At 37.0% G+C, this 21,144-nt stretch overlaps 1 protein-coding gene across 9 annotated transcripts in view; it reads left to right on the forward strand.

Annotated features, from left to right (window-relative positions):
• The first annotated feature begins 409 nt into the window (after window positions 1–409).
• The window catches only part of EXOC6 (exocyst complex component 6), a 194,462-nt gene continuing 173,727 nt past the window's right edge, over window positions 410–21,144 (forward strand). For 6 of the 9 annotated variants that reach the window (XM_074295881.1, XM_074295877.1, XM_074295883.1 and 3 more), the window contains exon 1: window positions 410–546. In XM_074295881.1, coding sequence (XP_074151982.1) covers window positions 425–546 — 122 coding nt within the window. In that variant the 5' untranslated portion in view covers window positions 410–424. Of the gene's footprint in view, window positions 547–14,981; window positions 15,262–21,144 lie in introns of those variants that run through there. The other 3 variants (XM_074295882.1, XM_074295878.1, XM_074295880.1) reach the window with 1 other exon arrangement.

The following is a 21,144-nucleotide window of genomic DNA, read 5'->3' on the forward strand; positions in this document are numbered from 1 at the left end:
GCAGCTACAATATATTTATTCAATAAATAAATGAATGTTTATCATGATGCCATATGCAAACACACGTCCACCACATTGTCAGCTTTTGGTCAAGTTTAATACTATAATGATAGTGATAACTCCAACCAAAGTTGTTATGATGTTTGAAAAAGTACACTTTCCCCTTGAAAATACATAATTAAATGTAACAGACTTGAGGAAGGAACTTAGAGAACTATGTCAAGGTTAATAATAAGTAAAATGTTATAAGGAGAGACAGGACAGCAACAGCTGTGAAACAGTCTTAGAAGCAAAGTCCTTGGTGGACATAAAGTCGGATTGTGCTTGGGTTTTGCTGTTTCCACATTCTTATTGACCACAGGATCCCTCTAATAGCTATAACTATAATAGAAGTCTTTTGCTAAGCTTTGAAGGTGCAGATTTGATGCCTGAAGCTGGAAAATCAGATATGTATGGGGTACCTTTGGAAGAAGACAAAGATCTACTATATGAAAATGCTGTTGTTGAGATTGAATCATTTGAGTTGCCTATTGAAGCTACTTTAAGGTAAGTATCATTCATATTCCATAATTTTCTCTGAAGAATTTATAGAAGTCTTTCTGTTTCAATACTTTTCACTATATCAACATAAAATAAGTTAGAAAAACAGGTAGTTCTATGCCTATCCTCAAACTTTTATTTTGGGAAAGAAATCTCACCTTTGCATGTTGGTTACAGACAACTAACATTCTATTCTTTTATAAGTATTTTTGTTTTCTGATTTGATCCTACCAGGCTAACTTGCTAAAAAAAAACTTGTAAATTTCAGGTTTCAAGCATTTTTTATAAAATTTAATAAAAGACATCACTTTTACTGAAGTGCAATAGAAAATCTTTCAAAGTGAAGAAATAATTTTTCTGTGCAAACAGGCACAAAACAAAAGGTTTATTTTCATTGTCAGTTATATCTTGTTTCTATGTTTAGATATATATATTTGATACCACACAAGAGGTTTAAAAATAACTGTACTCATAATGTGGGTGTCAATTTACATCAATTCAAGGATCAGACTGAGTATAAAGTGTAAGGGAAGAAGCTCTGAAAATGCCATTCTGTGTATTTGAAATTTGCCACTGTAATTACCAGACAGAAAATGCACAGGATTTTAATAGCTTCCCAAAATACCAGATTCCCCTTCTTAAAACTAAGACAAAGGTATGTTTCCTAACATCTTTTCCCCATGCCTTCTAAGGAAGGTACCACTATCTATGTTTTCTTGAGATTTAAGGCAGTTTAAACTTCAATGGAACTATAATTTTACGTAGTGAAGAGGTTGTAAAATCATAGAACCAGAGAATATAAGAGATGTAAAAAAATCTGAGGGGTCATTTAATTCAGTGGGACCTTAACATGAATATGAGTGTGTGTGTGTGTGTGTGTGTGTGTGTGTGTGTGTGTGTGTGAGATGGACTCCCTCTGGCAGTGTGATGAAGCCCTTAGATATCTCAGAATAATGTTTTTAAATGTACAAAATAAATCTCATAGGATTTCAGAGGAAAACAAAGGTAAGTGAAAAAAGGAAACTAGAAGTTAGAGAAAATAAAAAAAATATTTTTCCATCTGAGTTTACTTGGATCCTTTGGTTGGGGGGCATATCTTTGCACCTCAGATTAAGAAATCCTGATCAAATACAGCCTTTTAATTTTAAAGAGAAGCAAACTCAGGTCCAATGTAGAAACGCTATTACTAAATTTAATTTAATAAAACAAAGCATCAAGTGTTTATTAGTAACGCATCATACTAGGTTCTGGGAAATACAAAGACAAAAGAAAGGAGCTTCTATTTTATTGCTAGTGGAATATACACCATACAAATTATTAAGTATATACAAAATAATTTGAGGAGAAAAAATATAGTAGTAACTTGTGAAATTAGGAAAAGCTTCATTAAACTTCATTTTATTTCTCTCATTGGTAGTGCTTGGTATCCTATATACTCTTTTTCTTTCTTTTCTTCTTTTTTTTGGGCCATCATCACTAGTGCCTCCCTTTTTTTCCTTTTCTCCCAAATTACTTCCTTATAACAAATTAGTAGAGTCAATTAAAACAAATCCACACATTGGCCAAATATGAAATTATCTATCTTGTTCTATCCATTTAGTCTTTCACTTCTGTCAACAGGTGAGAAATCTGCTTCGTTAACCCTTTGGATTCATGGGTGGTTATTGCTTTGAGTACTTGAGTCCCTTGCTTTAATGAATTTGTAAATGAGATAAAGTAATTACAAATGATACTTGTAAGAATAAGTTCTAGAATTTTCCTGTGTAGAAACATTATGTTAGAACCTTTTGGAATTTGGGCATTTGCCTGGCACCCTCCTTCTTGGAGAGAAAAGAAAAAAAAATTTATTTGGTAACTAGGAGTTGGCTGAGTTTTTGTCCTTATTATCTCTGTAATTACCATTACCTGACTTCTTACTCTGGTCCTAAAACCCCGTTTTCCGGTCTAATTTCACAACATGGGCTAACATTTACAGATCCCTTCTTTCCTCAGAAGTATGCCTCCCCAGCCAGCTTCACATTACTTATGGGTTAAACTTCCCAGACTGGCTCCTGTATTTTTTTTAGCCCTTAATTTTCAGGAGAAACTGCCTCTTTTTCTAATCTGGCCATTTCATATATAGAGGCTGCATGTTATAGGACAAAGAATACTGGGTCTTTAAGGAAAAGACCTGAGTCTTGCTACCAAAAGTCACTTGTCTTGGGACAATTTTACTTTTCTGGCTTTTAGTTTGTTGATCTACAAAATAAAATTGTTGATTTAGACCAGAAGTTCTTAACCCTTTTTGTGTGATGAACGCCTTTGGCAGGCTAATGAAGTCTATGGATTACTTCTCAGAAGAATGTTTTTAAATAATTAAAGGAAATGCTAAATCTCAGAGATGGGTGAAAATAAAGATGTAATTTTTTTCCCATCCAAGTTTATAGATCCCTTGAAACCTATCCATACACCCTTTGAGGGTCCACCAACTCTAGGTTAAGACCTCTGGCCAAGAAGATGATATCCATGGTGCCCACTAGCTCTCAAGCCATAAAATTTCACCAAAATAAGAGTAAAATTTACTTCGGACAGCTTCAGCATAACAGTTACGCCTTGCCCACAATTCCTCTCCAACTTCCCTGGGTGTTTGAAGGCACTTTCTTCCATCTGGCTATTACATCACCACCTTTCTTTTCCTGCTGGCCTGGATTTCTCATCCTTATAATCACTTCTGGATCAGAGAATTGAGATAGAACTTTGCTTTTAGTTCATATTTAAAAGACACAAATGTCATCTGGAAATGAAGAAGAGGCTCAGAATCTACTTCAGTTTATGCAGCTTAGCTTATCAGATGAGCTAATTGTCCCCTTGGGAGGCTGAGACACACTTTGTGGTCCTGAAGAGATGATAGGGGTAAAAAAACTGGCCAATAAACTATATGTCTGTCTTTCAGGAAAGTGGGACAATAGGCTGGGGGTGAGAGGGAGCTTGGGACAAAGGAGGACTGTGGGATCAGGGAGTGATCAGGGTCAGAGAAAGAGCCAGGGCAGAATAGGGCATGAGGCAGCCAGGGTGTGCAGCTGATAGCACTAATCAGAACACTGAAAGGTGTGAAGCTTGTCCTGTACCCACTTTTATGGAATGGTAGAATGTAGCATGGGAAATTAGCACCTCTTTCCATTCCTAGTCCCTAAATATTGCTTATCTATAATACTTTTAAAGGAGCAGGAGGGGATGAAAGAGCAATAATAATGGCTGCAAGTGTTCAAAGTTTTGAAGTCAGATTCTACAAGGGTTGTTGGATGGTGTAAGAACAAATTCCTCTTTTCTTAAAGTGCCAAGGATCTCACTGCTTGCAAAGGGTTTCTCTCTAGAGCAATATTTCTTCATCTCTGTGGGGCCCAGCAACCCTGAAATAGTAGGATGACTCTGCAGTGAGTCTCAGAGGAGGCCCTGGAGATTGCAGAGACCAATGCCCATGCTTGTCTCCTTTGCGTCTCAGTGTTTCCCTGGTTCCATCTTAGCCACATTTGGTCCTACCCTGCCCTATTGCTGACCTACTCCAGTTAGCTTCTTGAGGGCAGGTCCCTGCTGTATTATATACATATACATACATACATACGTACACACACACACAGACACACAGACACACACACACACACACACACACACACACACACACACACACACACACACACTATAACCCTCCATGAGAGGGGTCATGCACTACGCAGTGAATAGAATTAGTTTGGAACCAGGAGATATAGATTAAAATAGCATCTCTCATACTGGCTATGTCACTCTTAGTGTCCTAGTCAATATTCTAAGCTTATAAGCTAGAGAAAAGGTGTCAGCCTGCATTAGTAGAAGGAATTTCCTATAATAACGAAACCACAAGTGTCTAATTTCCATTGGGCATTGTACATGGCAGGCTACTAACAAGTGTATTGGGCGTTAAGTTAAAAGTTAAGGCTAAGTATTGTGCAAACCATACTGAGAAGCATTTCTGGGTTGGAAGTAAAGAAGTCAAATGTCACATACATAAATAGAAGTTCATAAGATCATAACATTAGGCCTGGAAGAGACCTTAGAATCTAAAAAGCCCAATCTCCTCATTTGTAGATGAAGAAACTAAGGGTCAGAGAAGTTAGGTGACTGGCCCACAAGTTCCAAAATTGGGATTTGAGCCAAGTCTTCTTTCTGATTCCAAGTCCAGCACAGTATTACTCCTAACCACTTGAACTATAGAAACAAATAATATAGAAACAAAATATTTTCAGATAAAGCCTAGGGAAAAGTGGAGATAGAGGAAAACGAATAAAAGAGATTAATTCAAATGAGTCTCTGCAAAAGGGATCAGAAAAACAGGAAGGAAAACTCAAATATCCATGATCTTGGAGCAGAAGTAAAGTTTTGCATTGTGTTCTGGTAACTGAATTGTATTACATTTGTACTCTTTGGCCTTCCCCCAAGTACTGACCCTGAAACTCCAGCACTCCATCAGCAAACAGGATATTCTCTCTCTTTAGCTTTTGTGTCATCAGCAATGACGATAATGTGCCTTTAGGAACAGATGGACACTATGGAAAACAAGTCCTCTATAGACAAAACTCCAACGTGGGAAGTCCTGACTGAACTTATATGTAACTGGAACAAATCAGTTAATATTATGGCTCACTTTAGTTTCTTTAAAAGCACAATACATCCCCTTGACTAAATTTTATTGCCATTCTTCCTTTTTGTTCTTTTCTATGTGGAAAAATAAAAAAAATTGTAATTCAAGAAACACTTTAATTAAACAGGGATAGACTTTTGTTGTTGCTGTTTAGTTGTTTTGTTTCATGTCTGACTCTTCTTGACCTCATTAAAATTTTTTTTTGGGAAACACATTGGAGAGGTATGCCATTTTCCTCTCCAGCTGATTTTATAGAGGAGGAAATGGAGGCAAACCGGATTAAGTGATTTGTCACCTAGCTAGTAAGTGTCTGAGGTTGGATTTCAACTCAGATTCCTGATTCCAGAACTGGTACTCTACCTACTTGCCTACCTGGTTGCCCCAGGGATACATAAGTGGTGTTAAAATCAAGTAGAAATAGATCCCTGATGGGGGCATGTGGATTTAGAAAATCATCCTTTAACTGTTTAGAGGGGAAAGTGGATGTCTCTTGAAATTATTTTACTAAAAAAAATTCATTGAGCTAAGAAAAACAATAACAAAATTCATTTGGAAGAACAAAAGCTCAGAAATACCAAAGGAATTAATTCTTAAAAATGTAAAGGAAAGAAGTTTAGCAGTTTCAGATCTTAAACTCTATAAATTTGTAATTGTCAAAACTATCTGGTACTGGCTAAGAAATAGAAAGGTGGATCAGTGGAACACTATATAGAATGCACAGTAGCAAATGAATAGAATAACCTTATGTTTGACAAATGTAAAGAGTTAATATTGCCAAAAAAGAATTTACTATTTGATAAAAGTTGTTTGGAAAACTGGAAAGCAGTCTGGCAAAAATTGGGATAGACCAATATTTTATCAAGATAAGGTCAAAATAGATACATGACCTAGATATAAAAAATTATGATAAATAAATTAAAAGAATATGGAATATAGTACTTATCAGACTTATGAATAGGAAAATAATTTGTAAATAAATGAGAGCATTGTGAAATGCAAAATGGATAATTCTTATTACAGCAAATGCAAATAAAATCAATATATCCAAGATTAGAAGTGATGCAGACAAATGAAAAAACTTTTTTTTTACAGATAAAGGCCTCAGATATCAAATATGTAGTGTCATATTTATAAGATTATGAGTCATTCTTCAATTGATAAATGATCAAAGGATAAGAACAGGCAGTTTTTGGAGGAAGAAACCAAAACTATAGATAATCATACAAAAATACTCTAAATCATTATTGATTAGAGAACTGCATCTTAAAACCAACTCTGAGATATCATCTCATACCTATCTGATTGGCTAAAGTGATGGAAGAGGGAGGGACAAATGTTAGAGAGGATGTGGAAAAAATGTGATACTTTACACTGTGGGTGGAATTGTGAATTGATTTTGGAGACAAATCTGGAATTATACCCAAAGAATTATACAAATGAGCATACTCTTTAACCCATAACTCTTTAACTTTAATAATATTGAGTCTATTTCTCAAGGTGATTAGGGGAAAAGGGAAAGAGCCTAAATTCTAAAATATTTTTAGCTGCTCTCCTTGTGGAAATTAAGGGGATTCCCATCAATTGGGAAATGATTAAATAAATTGTGATATAGGATTGTGCTGGAATATTACTTCACTATAAGAAATGATGAGCAGGTTGATTTTAGAAAATATGGAAAGACTTATATGAAATAGTGAAGAGTGAAATAAATAGAACCAAGAGAATGTTGTTTATAGTAGCAGCAATGTCTAAAGAATGAGTGTGAACAACTAAGTTATTCTAAGCATTATAAACAAATAAACTATAAAGGAGCTATGAAGAAAGTTGCTATCCATCATTAGATAAATAACTGATAAATAGAACTATGTGTAGTATGGTTTTACTTAGACTTATATCTATATCTATACATCTGTGTCAAATGGTAGCCTTCTCTAGTGAAGGGTTGAGAGGAAGGGGGAGACAGTTTGAAAAATGTAATCAAAACAATTGAATTAAAAAGAAAATATTTTAATGTTTTGTATCTTAAAAGGCTGTTATAATATATTGTTATGCCTTAGTGGGTATGGTGCCCTCTCCCCCTCCAATCTGGGAAATCCACATAAAAATTTTTGGTCCTCCCTTTGTACCAGAGAGGAAGACTGATTTTTTTCTTTTTTCTTTTATGAGATGTTTATAGTACCTTATTATAAAACTTGGGTTGACATTATGCAAAACTGTACATATATGCATTTCTGAGTTTTAAACTTTTCCTGTATTGTCTGCAGGCCTTAGTCTGTCATCTATGGCTTCCTCAAAATTCCCTCCAAATTCCCATTTAATTTCTTATGTCAACCCATGATATGTTGAAACTTCGATGGGGAAAGTTGCAATTGTAGAAGGGACAACTATATTCTGCTAAAGCCATAAGGCTATAGATTTTATGCTGGAATGGACCTTGGATGTCATCCTGGAAGCATTTAGGCGGTACCAAGCATAGAGCATTGGACTTGGAGTCAGCCTGACTTCAGTTCAAACCCTGCTTCATTTTCTAGCTGTGTAAGCCTGGGTAAATCACTAAACCTCTGCCTCAGTGTCCCCATATATTAAATGGGAACCTCCTCCTAAAAGGATGTGTAAAGAGCTTTACAAATTTTCATGCCATGTAAATGAACTTAGAGAATAATAGTAATATCTGTATAGCATTTTTATTCCTATTATTCTCTCTAAATTTAACCCCCTTATTCTACAGATGAGGAAAATGTAACCCAGAGAGGTTCATAGTTTGTCCAAGATCATACAAGTTGAAAGAAACAAGATTCGAACTCAAGTCTTCTGACTAAACTGACTACAAACCCCGGCAGGTCCTTCTAAGTGGCTCAGGCTTTTTTTTTGGTTTTTTTTGCTTTAAATTTTTTTTTTTTTAACTCTCCCTACTCTACCTGTCTTTGGCTTGATGATCGGTAGCAACCATACAGCTGTGAAGCCTGGCGGGTCTGTAGAGTTTAGGGGCAGAAGTGGAAGGGCCAGGATAAAAGCCCAGGGGTCACTGGACTTGGTCACTGGCTGCGGATGGTGCTGTCTCATTAGCGTTGTGCAACTAGAAGGAGGATGCCAGTTTCAGGACTTCGCTAATCTCTCTGTCCTACTGGGGCTTGGTGGCCCTTGAACTTTATGTTAGTGGAGTGGCAATCAGTGACATCTCACAGGATAATCTGAGAACCCTCCTTTCCTTGAGACTAGGTAGCTGGAGAATAGGAGAATATGTTGATCAGGATAACAGAATTTCCAGAGATTGAATGTTTTGAGCTATAATCTCAAATACCTTGTACTGGACTCTGGCCTGGATAGTCACATGGTTGATTGCTTGAAGGAGAGGAAATGGAGACACTTGCGACATTTCAAGTAAGGATTTGGTAGAGATCCTTTATAAAGAAAGTGCTATGATATAAAAAGAAAGCATCAATAAAACTTAAAAGAGAAACTAAAAAACAATTCACTGAGTCAGAGAACTCATATTAGAGAATGGAAGAATAGTAGCAGTTGTGGGAAGGTGGTGTGGAAAATAGTTCCTGAATTGATAGTCTTTCTTCCTCCTCTAAAACTCTTCAGACAGTTTGTATTCCTTTTTAATTCAATTTAATTTAACAAATATTTATTAAGTACCTGTACAGTATAGACAAAGCACTGGAAATAAAAAGGACAAAACCAAATGGTACCATTTCAAATAGTTTATATTTTAGTAAGGGGACTTAAAAAAATACAATCCTTAAAGAACATGTGATCTCACTGATGGAGGCATGCCTTCCTAAGGTAAAGACTGTAACCCATCCATATCTTCTTCTCAGGCTGCGAATTCCTTGTCCATGGCCTTCTTAAATCTTTGGGAAAAGATTTAAGACTCAGTAACCTGAAGTCTTGCTGCTATCTTTCCAAAACTTTTCCAGCATTGACTAATGCCATTTATGAACTTTAGTCAATTTCTCTGCATTTTCTTTTAGATACCTTGAAAAGTGATATCATGTAACTCCCATGTGTATCTACTCTGACCCACATTGCACTGGTTGTCTTCATTTTCTTAAGTTGTATTTCTATTTCCTCCTTTTTATCTGTGTTAAGTTCTTTTACACACATACAAACTTGATAAATAAATATAGAGTAATTTGGGGAGGGTGTGAGCACAAGGAGATCAAGAATGGCTTCATAGAGGAGGTGATACCTAATGAGGATTCTGAGAGGAAGGATATTTCAAGCAATGCTTTTGCAATGCATGGAGTGGGTAGGTGGAATGTTGATTATGGGGTACACCTGATAGACCAGTTAGACTAGAATGTAAAGTGCAGGAAGGGAGTAAGGTGAATTAAAACTAGAGAGATAAATTAGAGACAGGTTGTATTAGGCTTTAAAAGCTAAGCTGAGGAGTTTGACTTTTCTTGTATAAATAAAAGGAAGCTACTAAAGATTGCTTTTTTTTTTTTTTTTTTTTAAAGCAGAATAGAGACACTGTCAGACATGTGCCTAAGAAAAATTATTTTGGTAACTGTGAATGATGGATTGGAAAGGGAAGAGACCAAAAGCAGAAAACCATGCTAGTCCATAAGAGAAGTAATGAAGGCTTGAACTGTAGTTTTGGTTTTAAAACTAAATAGGATCTCAGAAATCATCTTGTCTAATTCCGTTGTTTTATTACTTAATAAACTAGTATTTCATTTTTAATATTTAGTGATATATTTTTAGTTATTCTCTAATTGTTTGACAAATTGTTTCTAATTTTTAATTACCTAAGCATACATTTAAATACATAAGCATCTATGAATATTTTTGCATAGAATCTCCTTTTTTTCCTTTCTACATTATCTACAGAATAAAATCTTAGCAACAGAATCAATGAATCAAAGGATTAAATCAATTTTGTCTTTTATTGATACATTCCTCTCTAAAAATTATACACCAATCTATAGTCCTTCCAATAAATTAATATGATCTAGCCTTATTGTCATCCCCAGTTCACTTCTGGACACAACTCAATGTGTGTTGTGTTTGGTTGAAACATACACATATGTACACTTGTGGATTAACTCAATGGGCTGCCTTTCCAATTGCATGTTGTAACCCTGCCCCCATTTTGCTTTTCTATATGTGATTGGTTAAGTGTATTTCTTTCAAATAACTACTGTTTTCACTGAGGAAGCTTTGTACTTTTATCAGGGTTAAGGTAATAATAAAAAAGAATTATTTGAAGAAATTTGTTACGTTAAAAGTACTTTTTGTGGTCTTATCCTTTATCTTGTAAACTTTTCTTTGAGATACGATAAAATAGATTCAAAGTACTTTAAAATTTAAAAATTTAAATAGTATTTTTAAAAACCTTGAGTATGGATTTATTCTTTATGCAGATGGTCATGTGGCCAGTCTTTGTGACTTCATCCTCTTCCATGTCATGTTCTCTTCATTGCATAGAACATCAGGTATCATTGTAGTAGTTCATCAGTATCCTTGTTAATGAAAATAGGTCACTATAAAAATGTCAGCAGATTGACTATTTTAGATGATCTTATTTTTCTAGTTTCATCTACAAATATTCTTGGTGAGATTTCTTCTGAATAATTGAAAAAAATTATTAAGTGCTTACTATGTGCTTGGCACAGTGATATATCCTGGGGATATAAATACAAGTAAGAAAGATAATCCCTTCCTTTAAGGAATTTAAACTCTAGTGGATGAAGATGACAAAGGGGAATTATAAACTAAGAACAGGGGAGGGCTGGGTGTATGTGTGCAGTGGTAGGATTTAGAAATAGCAGAGAAATGGCTTGGAAGCCCGAGATAGACAAAATCAAGTGAAAGCTCAGTTATAGGAGCCCAAGCTGGTCCAGGTTCTGGTGGGGCCATGATCAGGAGAATGGCCAGAGTACGGAATGTATTGGAAATGGACAAATGTAGGATTAGAGAATATATTTTAACTAACACCACTTCTTGAGTGAGTTTCCTGAGAAGTATTCTATATTGTGTTTGTATCCATCAACCATCTTCTTTTTCTTTGGCAACAGAGACTGTTGTTACAAGATTCAGCATGGAACCACCAGAACATTTATTTTTGGGAAAAAGAGTCTTTTTTCTTAGAACAATTTGGGATTATTAAACTTTTTTAATGGAAAAAAGTCAATGAATTATTTTAAAAAGAAGATGCAGTAAAATTTTTGCTTAATTTAAGTGGTTGAAGATGGGGAGGGAAGTTGTTGAATACCATGGCTATATAGGCATGGAAAGGGAAGGGTCAAATGGAGGGAGGGCACACAGATAAATAATTAAGACTAAAGAAATGGGCAATTAAGCAAATATAACTTGAGATATGTGTGTTGGAGAGAGAATCCATAGGAACAGTTTAACATCAAAACAAGGTAAACAAAACTGACTGCATGTGCAAAGAGCAGATTTTAAAGAGGAAGAGGTTTAAAAAAATCAATAGAAAACAAATTTTGATGATTTATAAGACTGGAAACTATTTCCCAGTAGAAAAGTGGTTAAAGAATATGAACAATTCTCAAAGGCTGTTTCAGATTCTTAGTGATCACATTAAAGATTGCTTCAAATAACAAATAATAAAAGAGATGCAAATTATAATTATTGAGATTTTATCTCATATTTGGCAAAATAAAAAAAATGGAAATAGTCAATGCTAGAGTTGCTACAAGAAGACAGGGATGCTAATGAACTCATGGTAGAATTGTAAATTGGTTCAACCATTCTCACTAAAATACCCTCAGTCTTTTGAGCTAGAGATCCCATTTTTAAAAAAAAGTAAGGAAGGGAAGAGGAGGAAAGGGAGAAGGGAACAAGTCTACTATATGTTAGGCACAATGTTAAGTGCTTTTTACAAATATTAGGCCAAATGTACACCCAACGAAGTTAAAGATAGAAAGAAAGGCATATCTAACAAAATATTTGTAGCAATATTTTTGGGGGTAATCATAAAGAACTAGAAAGTATTCATTGCTTGAGGAATACCTAAGCAAATTGTGGTCTTTGAATGCAATGGAATATTACTATGCTGAAAAAATTATTTATATGAATAATTAAGAGAAGCTTGGGAAAATTTATGGGAACCATTGCAAAATGAAGTATGCTGGAATAAGGAAAATCATATGACTGCAACAATGCAAATGGAAGAAAGTAAAAAGAAAATGGGCAATATATACTTATGATGACCATATATGGCCATGGAGAAGAGGTAAACATTTCTCTCCTTTTCATTGAAGAGATGGAAGGGCAAGAAAAGTTATATTTATTGACAGGTCATTGTGAACTTGGTTTTGCTTTTTTTTTTTTTTTTTTTTTTTTTTTTTTTAATCTTTGTTACCGGGAAAGGTCACAGGTATATTTGGAAGCAGGTATTTTATAAAACCAAAAGGCACTAACAAAACTTTAAAAGGAAATTTAAAGTACTACATAATTCCCAAATGCAATCCAGTCCAATTAGTTCCTCCAATTCAATTCTAGGATATTCAAATAATATACTAATGCACTAACTCAATGTATTAACTATCCAATTACATCCTGAAACTCATTTTCCTGAAAAACTTATTACTTCTTACAGAATAAAATCCAAACCCACTGTCTGGCTGTTTAGGGTATTCCAGAGTTAGGCACTAATTTACATTTTCAAAACCCTCAATCGATGCTCTGCTCTAGCCAGATTGCTCTATTGATGTTTTCTTAAGTAATCTACTATTTCTGATCTAATCTTTTCCTCTGTACCCCTATTGTTTCTCCTTGATGCCTTTTCTTCATCCAGTTTCTGTTTCTTTTACTGCCTTTCTTTACTGCTCCACCCAGCAGTTCCTCCCTGTCTTTGAAGTCTAACAGCTCTTATTTTCTATAATAACTATATGGTATTTATTATAGGCTGCTTAGTTACAGCATTTTTATTACTGTCCTGAAGTTAATCTTCAATTGTTATTTAAGAGTATAGATTATGACCAAGTGGAGAAGTATACAAGACTTAGAATCAGAAATCATCCTCATTGGTGACAAAGACTGCAACCTTCCCCAATTACAGGTACCACTGAAAGCTTTGATCTACTCTGATGTCTTGCATTTTGTATGGGCAGAGGGAGTTCTTTCTTGTCTTCGAGGCCAGGAGCGCTGTTTATTTACCCAAGATCACAGTTAGAGACAGGAGGCACCTTGGAGTTACCCAGTTAAGTTATTCTCATTATTTTTGGAGGGCGGTCGGTTTGTTCATGGCAGTGGGGAAGTGGGGCTTGGCTATGAGCCGTTTCACTTCAACAAAAGTAGCCTTTTTTTTTGTTCCTCTCTTTGCAAATTCAAGATATCTATAGTAAAGAAACATTCAAAATTTTGTGGCACATCTAGGGATGGCACAATAGTTTCCTGTGGCATTTTCTTTAATAACCACTAGTTTTAGCCAATCCCCTCAGTTTTTCATTTTTTCTTTTTTTAAATATAGACTAATTTTTACTTGTAATCCCAGTGCTTTGGAACTAAGGTTACAGTTGTCTTTATATCACCTCCATTTTCAAATATGGTTCTCTCTCCTTAACATAGAGAAACATACCTTGTAACAGGGAATGGAAAAAGAAAGAGTTCGTCAAAACTGGAAACAACTGACCCTCACTGTATGTGCAAAGTTCCGCCTCCATAGTGCTTCACTTCTGTAAAGTACGTTTTCTCATGTATTCTTTGGCACCAAATTTAGTCATTGTAAAACCCACCGGAAAAAAAAAAAAAGTTCCTTCTATTGGTATTATTGTAGTCATACAACACGGTTTTCCTGATTCTGCTTACTTCACTTGTATCAGTTCATGCTTCTATTCTTGATAGTTTCTTACAATACAGTAATATTCTATCATCTCTCTCTGTCTCTCAATCTGTCTCTCTCTGTCTTTGTCTCTCTCTTTCTCTGTCTCTGTTTATTTAACCATTTCCCTACTGACAGGCACCTACTTTGGTTCTAGCTTTTTGCTACCACAAAAATGCCTATATAATATAGTACTATAGATGCTTATGAATATATATGACAGATAAAGCATATGTATACATATAGCATGTTTGATGTAAATCTTTTTGTCATTGACAGCCTTGGAATACAGGCTTAGCAGGAGGATCTCTGGTAAGGGGTGGGGACATTTTAATGATTTTCTCTGCCGGTATTTACTTTCCAAAACCGTGGGATCCCTTCACAATTCCAGGCCCCGTCCGCGGTCCCTTCACAATTCCAGGCCCCGTCCGCGGTCCCTTTTGCCCTGTCACTAGGCTGGGTGCAGTGGAATTTCAGAGCGATCTTGATTTGCATTTTTCTTACTAATTGTCGTTTGAAGCCTTCTCTCCGGCCATAATTAACATCTTGATTTTTCAGAGGCGGAATCGGAAGCCCCATTCAAACCAAGTCTAGTCAACAAGTGTTTGCCTCGGCGCTCCCCGCAGCAGGTGCGAGCTGAGCAGCGCGCCCGTGGGCGCGAGAGTTCTGGGGCTGGAGTGGGCTTCAGCCCCCGCCCCCGAGGAGCTTCCACGCTTATCCCGGGAGGGGAGAGGTGGGATGGAGATTACGGAGTTGGCCTGAAGGCCAGCCGCCGCGCGGCAGGTGCGGGGAGAGGGCTTTCACTAGTGCGGGCCGTGATTGGAAGCCCTTAGGCGCTCTCCCGAAAACTGTTCGAAGTCGGGGCGCGTCATTAGTAGCACATTGTAGTCACCTAGAGACTCCCTCTACTTCACAGAGGCCTAACCGGCCGCCACCTGAGCCCCTCACCCGCCGGGCCCAGCCCCAGCTTTCGCTACGTAGGATGGTCCGGAGGGGGCGATGTGGGAGGGGACGTGGGGGGGTACCGGAGCCGGCGCTCGAGCTCCTCCGCCCCTCGCGCCGCTCCCCTGAGCTCCCCCCCCCGCCCCCGCCCCGGCCCCGCCCGCTCCCGAACTCGCGGCTCTCCCGCTCTCGCGCCGCCGCGGCTGTTAGTTCTGCCTCACTCCAAGATGGCGGAGGGCGGCGAGGGCCTGGCGGCCGTCCCTGAACACGAGCGGATCCTGCAGGAGATCGAGAGCACCGACACCGCCTGCGTGGGGCCCACCCTTCGGTAAATCCACGCGGCGTCCCGGTCTCCTCTGGTCTCCTAGGGCCCGGACCCGGGCTGGCGGCCGTGCCCTCCGGCTCGCCCGGGTCCCCGCCGCCGCTGAGGGAAGCCGGCCCTGACAGGTGACGCAGCGACTGACCGCCGGAGCCGCGGGGCTCCGGGGGCGGACCGCTGGCTGCACCTGCCTGGTCCGCCGGCCGCGGGCTGGAGCCCGAGCTGTCACCGGACTGCGGGGAGGAGGGGCCGCGGCGGCGGTGGCTTTGACATCTGGGCCTCGTCCCCTCCCCCTTCCTCCCCCTGCCGGCTCCGGCGAGGAGAGGTGGCGGGAAGGCCGAGGGCAGGCTGGCCGAGGTGCCCGCTGAAGGCAGACCCCCGGCCGGGTGCGCTCCTGGGGGGAGAGTTCCGGCGGATCCTCGGGCAGCCGGAGGTGGCGGCTTGGGGCCGGACCGCTGACTTTCCTTACCGGTGTGGATCGGGAGGGAGAGCCGCGGTGGAGACCATATCCGTGTTGTGCGTGCACAGAACCGGACATCCTTGGTGGGCCATTGAATTGGAATTTTAATTTGATTTAAAATAAAAGCGGCGTTATCTTTTCCCAAAATCTACCAGTTTTTGTAAAGCCACCAATAATTAATTTGTTTTATTGAATTTTTTTTTTTTTTTTTTTTTTTTTTTTGGTCACCTTTATTGCTGGTTATACTTCCTTCCTCTGCCCGGCTTGACATCCATTGTTATAAAGATTAAAAAGGGGGGGGGGCGATCTAACGAAATTAACCAACATTTCTACTCTACGTGACATCACATACACTTTTCTGCATCCATAGGAGCTGCTTTTCTGTTCACCTGGCACTTAACATTACTCAACTTTGCACACTTGTAGCGCTTCATTAATGCTTCATTCCATATTTTCTTTCTCTTCCCCTAACTAAAAAAGAGTGAGGAAGTGATATTTTCTCAATTCTTTTCTAGGGCCACGTTTGATTGCTATCACCACGCCGCCTTCAGTTCCCCGTTTTTTTGTAATTGGTATTTACATGATTGTCAGTGAGATTTTTTTTTAACTGATTCTACTTTACTCAGCAATATCTGTTCATAAAAATCTTCTTTTGCTTCCCAGAATCTTCATTCTCTATTAAAAAAAAATACATATTAAGGTATCATAATCTGTTCATCATTTCATAGGAATCTATTTAACTTTGTTCTTTTCTCTCATCTGTTATGAATATTTTATTGCACATGGAACTTTTCTATCTTTGACTTTTTTCAGGATATATACCTGGTAATAGGATCTCTAGGTCAAATGACATTTGGATGGCTTGGGAGCAAAAAGTCATAAAGTAGAAGAATCAGGTTGCTAAGAGACATTTGAGGCAAGGACTTGAACTAAGGTAGAAGCCATATGAATGGAAAGAATGGGATGTTAAGAGATGTTAGGAATAATACTTTGGTAACAGATTAGATGTGAATAAGGTTAGAAAAAGGAAGAATCAAGGGTGATTCCAAGTTTGCAAACCTGAGTGATTCTAATCATTGTTTGTCGTTAGAACTGGGGAAATCTGGAGAAGAGATGGATTTGGGAAGAAGCAAAGAGGTCTTTCTATTTTAGGTATTCGATGAGGCATCCTGCTGTAGATACCCAGGAGGCAATTAGTAATTTGGTAGTATTAGATTGCAGGAGAGAAGTTAGGACAGGATAGTTCATCATTTATTTGCCAACTTTTTATTTTCTTCTCAACCCTCTTCTCCAATACATAAACATATAGGCACAGCTAAATACAATCTGTACATCCCTCACTTCAGTCACTGTTTAAACTGTCAACATTTTTTATTGCAGCTGTCTCCTCCTTTTTCTTTTGTGTTTGATTTATGTTAAAAGTTACTCTTTGTTAGTGTCTTGTGTTCATTCCTAGTTAACCTTAAAGCATTCTCATTAGCTCTAGAATAGTGGCTTTTTGGGACTTTGTTCATTTCTTGTACTATCTATTATTCTTTACTCTAAACAATTCTCATCTTTTCATTACTTAGTTATCCTATAACTACCTGTTGCTCTTAGAACTTTGTGTTATCACATGGAGTCAGTTAAGTATGAATTGGTGTGTTCTCAAGAGATTTTTAGAAATGGGTGGTATTTTGACTAACTGGAATACTTATTGGGGAGTTCTTATGTGATAAGAACTTGAAGGCAAGTTAGAGAGCTAAGAGAAGAGTGGAAAATAAAGTGGTCAATTTGTGAGCATCAAGGCCTGGTATTAGGAGGGCTTTTGCTGGAGTTTGGGTTTTTAGGCAGGACTGGAAAGTAAGTCATGGGGAAATGAATGACTAAAGGGCCTTTTTAAATAATGAACCAAAAGCAGGGAACACATAACATTTTTTTTGGTCTTCTCATCTGGTTTCTTTATGCCTGAATATTTTTGTATGAAGGATTGTGAGCTTCATGTAGAGAGCTTTGGATAGATTGACTGTACAAAATCCTTACTCTCAACATTGTTGCAGGCAAAATATTTTCTTTTTGAGTTCTCTTGAAAGCATTTGGATTGTTTCATGGCAAGTCTCAATGTTTGTGGACCTGAAATGAATTCCCTTCTTTTTGGTCCTTAACTAGAAAGGCCTATGAAGAATTGTCTTTTCCAGCAGACAACCCTTTTTAAAAAATCATATCTTTCCTCTTTTATATTCAACTTCCCTGTCTCTCTGCTGATTTTGTCTAGGTCTTTTCTTATTCTCAAAAATCCTTCATTAATCCTAACATTCCTGCTTCCTTCCCCTTTCCAGGTAAACTGCTTGAAAAATCCATCTATACTTGGTAACTCCATTATACACTTCTTACTTATAAACCTTCTGCAGCCTGGCTTCCACTTTTGTCACTTAACTGAAGTGGCTCTTTCTAAAGTTACTAATTAACTCTTTTTAAAGGAATTATTTTTATTTTCAGTTTGAAATTCTTTCCTCTTTAATCCTTTCCTACCCATTGAGAAGGTAAGCAAAATGATAGCCATTATATATTTATTAAAAGAAGTCATATAAAATATTTCCATATTAACCATGTTCCAAAAAACTTCAAGAAAAATATTTTATAGTCATATAAAATGTTTCCATTACATAAGGTCATATAAAATGTTTCCATATTGACCATGTTCTTAAAAAAAAAAAAAACAACCCAAGAAAAATAAAAAAAAGGAAAAAAATATGCTTCAATCTGTACTCTGATTCCATAACTTCTTTATCTGGAGGTAGATAGCATTTCTATTATATCAAGAGTTCTTTAGAATCATGGTAGATCATTGCATTGATCAGAGTTACTCAGTCTTGCACAGATTCTTATCTTCAGTATTGTTCTTTTAGTTCTGCTCACTTTGCATCAATTCATGTTGTCTTTCCAAGCTTTTATTTTTAATTTTTATTTTTTTCTGAGGCAATTGAGGTAATTGCCCAGGGTCACACAGCCAGATTTGAACTCAAGTTTTCCTGACTTCAGAGTTGGTGTCCAGGCTTTTTATGAGACCATCCTTTTCATCATTTAAAATTTTTTTTAAAAAAATATTTTCCCCCCAAATTACTTGTTCAAACAATTTTTAAAAAATTGAGTTCCAAATTCTCTCCCTCCCTCTGTTTCAACCTCATTGAGAAGATAAGCAATTTGATATAAATTATACATATGCAGTAATACAAAAGATATTTCCATATTAGCCATGCTGCAAAAGGAAACAGAAAAAAACCCCAAGAAACATAAAGAAAAAAGTATGATTTGATTTACATTTAAATTCCATCAATTATTTCTCTGGAGCTGGATAGAATTTTTTCATCATAAGTTTTTTGGAATTGTCTTGGATCCAATGATTGCTAAGAGTGGCAAACTTAATTTGCATTTGATCATTGTATAGTATTATGGATTACTATGTACAATGTTCTCTTGATTCTACTAATTTCACTTTGCTTTAGTTCATGTAAGTCTTCCCAGATTTTTCTGAGAGCATTCTATTCCTTATTTCTTATACCACAGTACTATTCCTTTACAATCATTTGTCACAATTTGTTCAGACATTCCTCAATTGATGGGCATCCCCTCAATTTCCAATTCTTTGCTATCATAAAAAGAACTGCTATAAATATTTTTGTACATGTGGGTTGCTTTCCTTTTTTTTTTTTTTTCTTTCTTTGGGATACTGAATTAGTAGTGGTGTTGCTGGGTCAAAGTATATATATTCATGGTGTTAGAACCCTTTGACATAATTCCATGTTTCTTTCCAGAATGGTTGAGAGTTCACAACTCCACTGATAATGCATTAGTATCTCATTTTTCCTTCACCTCCCCCAACTTTTGTCATTTTTCTTCTCTGTCATATTGGCCAGTCTGATAGGTATGGGGTGGCACTTCAGAGATATTTTAGTTTAATTCATTTCTCTAATCAATAGTGATTTAGAACATTTTTTTTGGTATGATTATAGATAGTTTTGATTTCTTCTGTTATATCCTTTGATTACTTATCAACTGAGAAATAGTTCTTATTTTTATAAATTTAACTCATTCTCTACATGAGAAATGAGGCCCTTGTCAGAGAAACTTGCTATAATAATTTTTCACACAGTTAAGGCTATTGTATATCTCTTTTTTTCCCATTTGTCCTATTTTCTCATTTTTCATCCTGTCCCTTCTCAAGTGTTTTGCTTCTGACTACCACCTTCTTCAGTCCAACTTCTCTATCAACTCCTCTCTACTCTTTTTCTTCTTTCCTCTCCTATTTTGCTCTAGGGTAAGACACAATCACAAAGCTAGTAAGTGCCATGAGCTAAGATTTGAATTGAGAAAGATGAATCTTTTTGACTCCTGGCCCAGTATTCTATCCAGTTTACCACTGTGAGTAGAGCTACTGTCAATATATAGATATATATATATATATACATATATATATACATATATATATATCTATATATATCTATCTATATATATTTTTTTTCATCACCTTGAGATACAGACCTAGTAGCGGTATTGCTGGGTATGCACTGTTTTGTAGTTCTTTGGGCCTAGTTGTAAATTATTCTCCAGAATGGTTGGACTATTCATAGCTCCATCAACAGTACATCATGTTACTTGTTTTCCCACAACCTCCCTCTGCCCCCCTCCCCCAAGCCAGTATAATATGAGGTGTGATACTGTGTCTTAGAGGAGTTTTAATTTGCAATTCTCTATTCAATAATGATTTAGAGCATTTTTTCATATGACTATAGATAGCTTTGATTACTTTGGTTGGAAACTGATTATACTTGAGCATTTATCAGTTGGGAATAATCATCTCTTTATTGCCACATTTTATGGCATTTCCTCATTCTTTATTCTTCTTAACTCGTGACTTTTGAGATTGTTGACCATTTTTTCCTCCTTGGGTTTTCTTGTCACTGTTCTCTTAGTTTTCCTCTTAACCTGTTTAATTACTCCTTGGCTTCCTGTGTTGCATCTTCATTTATGTCACACTTAATAACTTGCAAATGTTTCCCAAAACTTGTCCTAGCCTCATTTTGTTTTATACTCCTTAACTTGGTAACTCATTGCTTTCCCTGGGTCTAGTTTTCAACTCTATGTGAATATGTGATAAATCCAGTCCTAGTCTCTCCTGAGTTTCATTCCTGTATCATGAACTTCCTGTTGAAAATTTTGAGCTGGATGTCATCTAAGCGTCTCAAACTCAGTATGTACAAAGAACTCAGTCTTTACTTACAAACTTACCTTCTGTCAAGGGTACCACCATCCTGTCATTCATATGACATGTTTAGTCACATATGTAGTCAGTCCCTTTTTCTCCATTCATATACCCACCATCGTAGTAGCCTTCTAATTGGACTTCTTGGCTCTAATGTCACTTTAATCTATCCAGTCAAAGATATTTTCCT

This window comes from Sminthopsis crassicaudata, chromosome 2 (genome assembly GCF_048593235.1).
Source record: "Sminthopsis crassicaudata isolate SCR6 chromosome 2, ASM4859323v1, whole genome shotgun sequence".
Classification (NCBI taxonomy): Eukaryota; Metazoa; Chordata; class Mammalia; order Dasyuromorphia; family Dasyuridae; genus Sminthopsis; species Sminthopsis crassicaudata.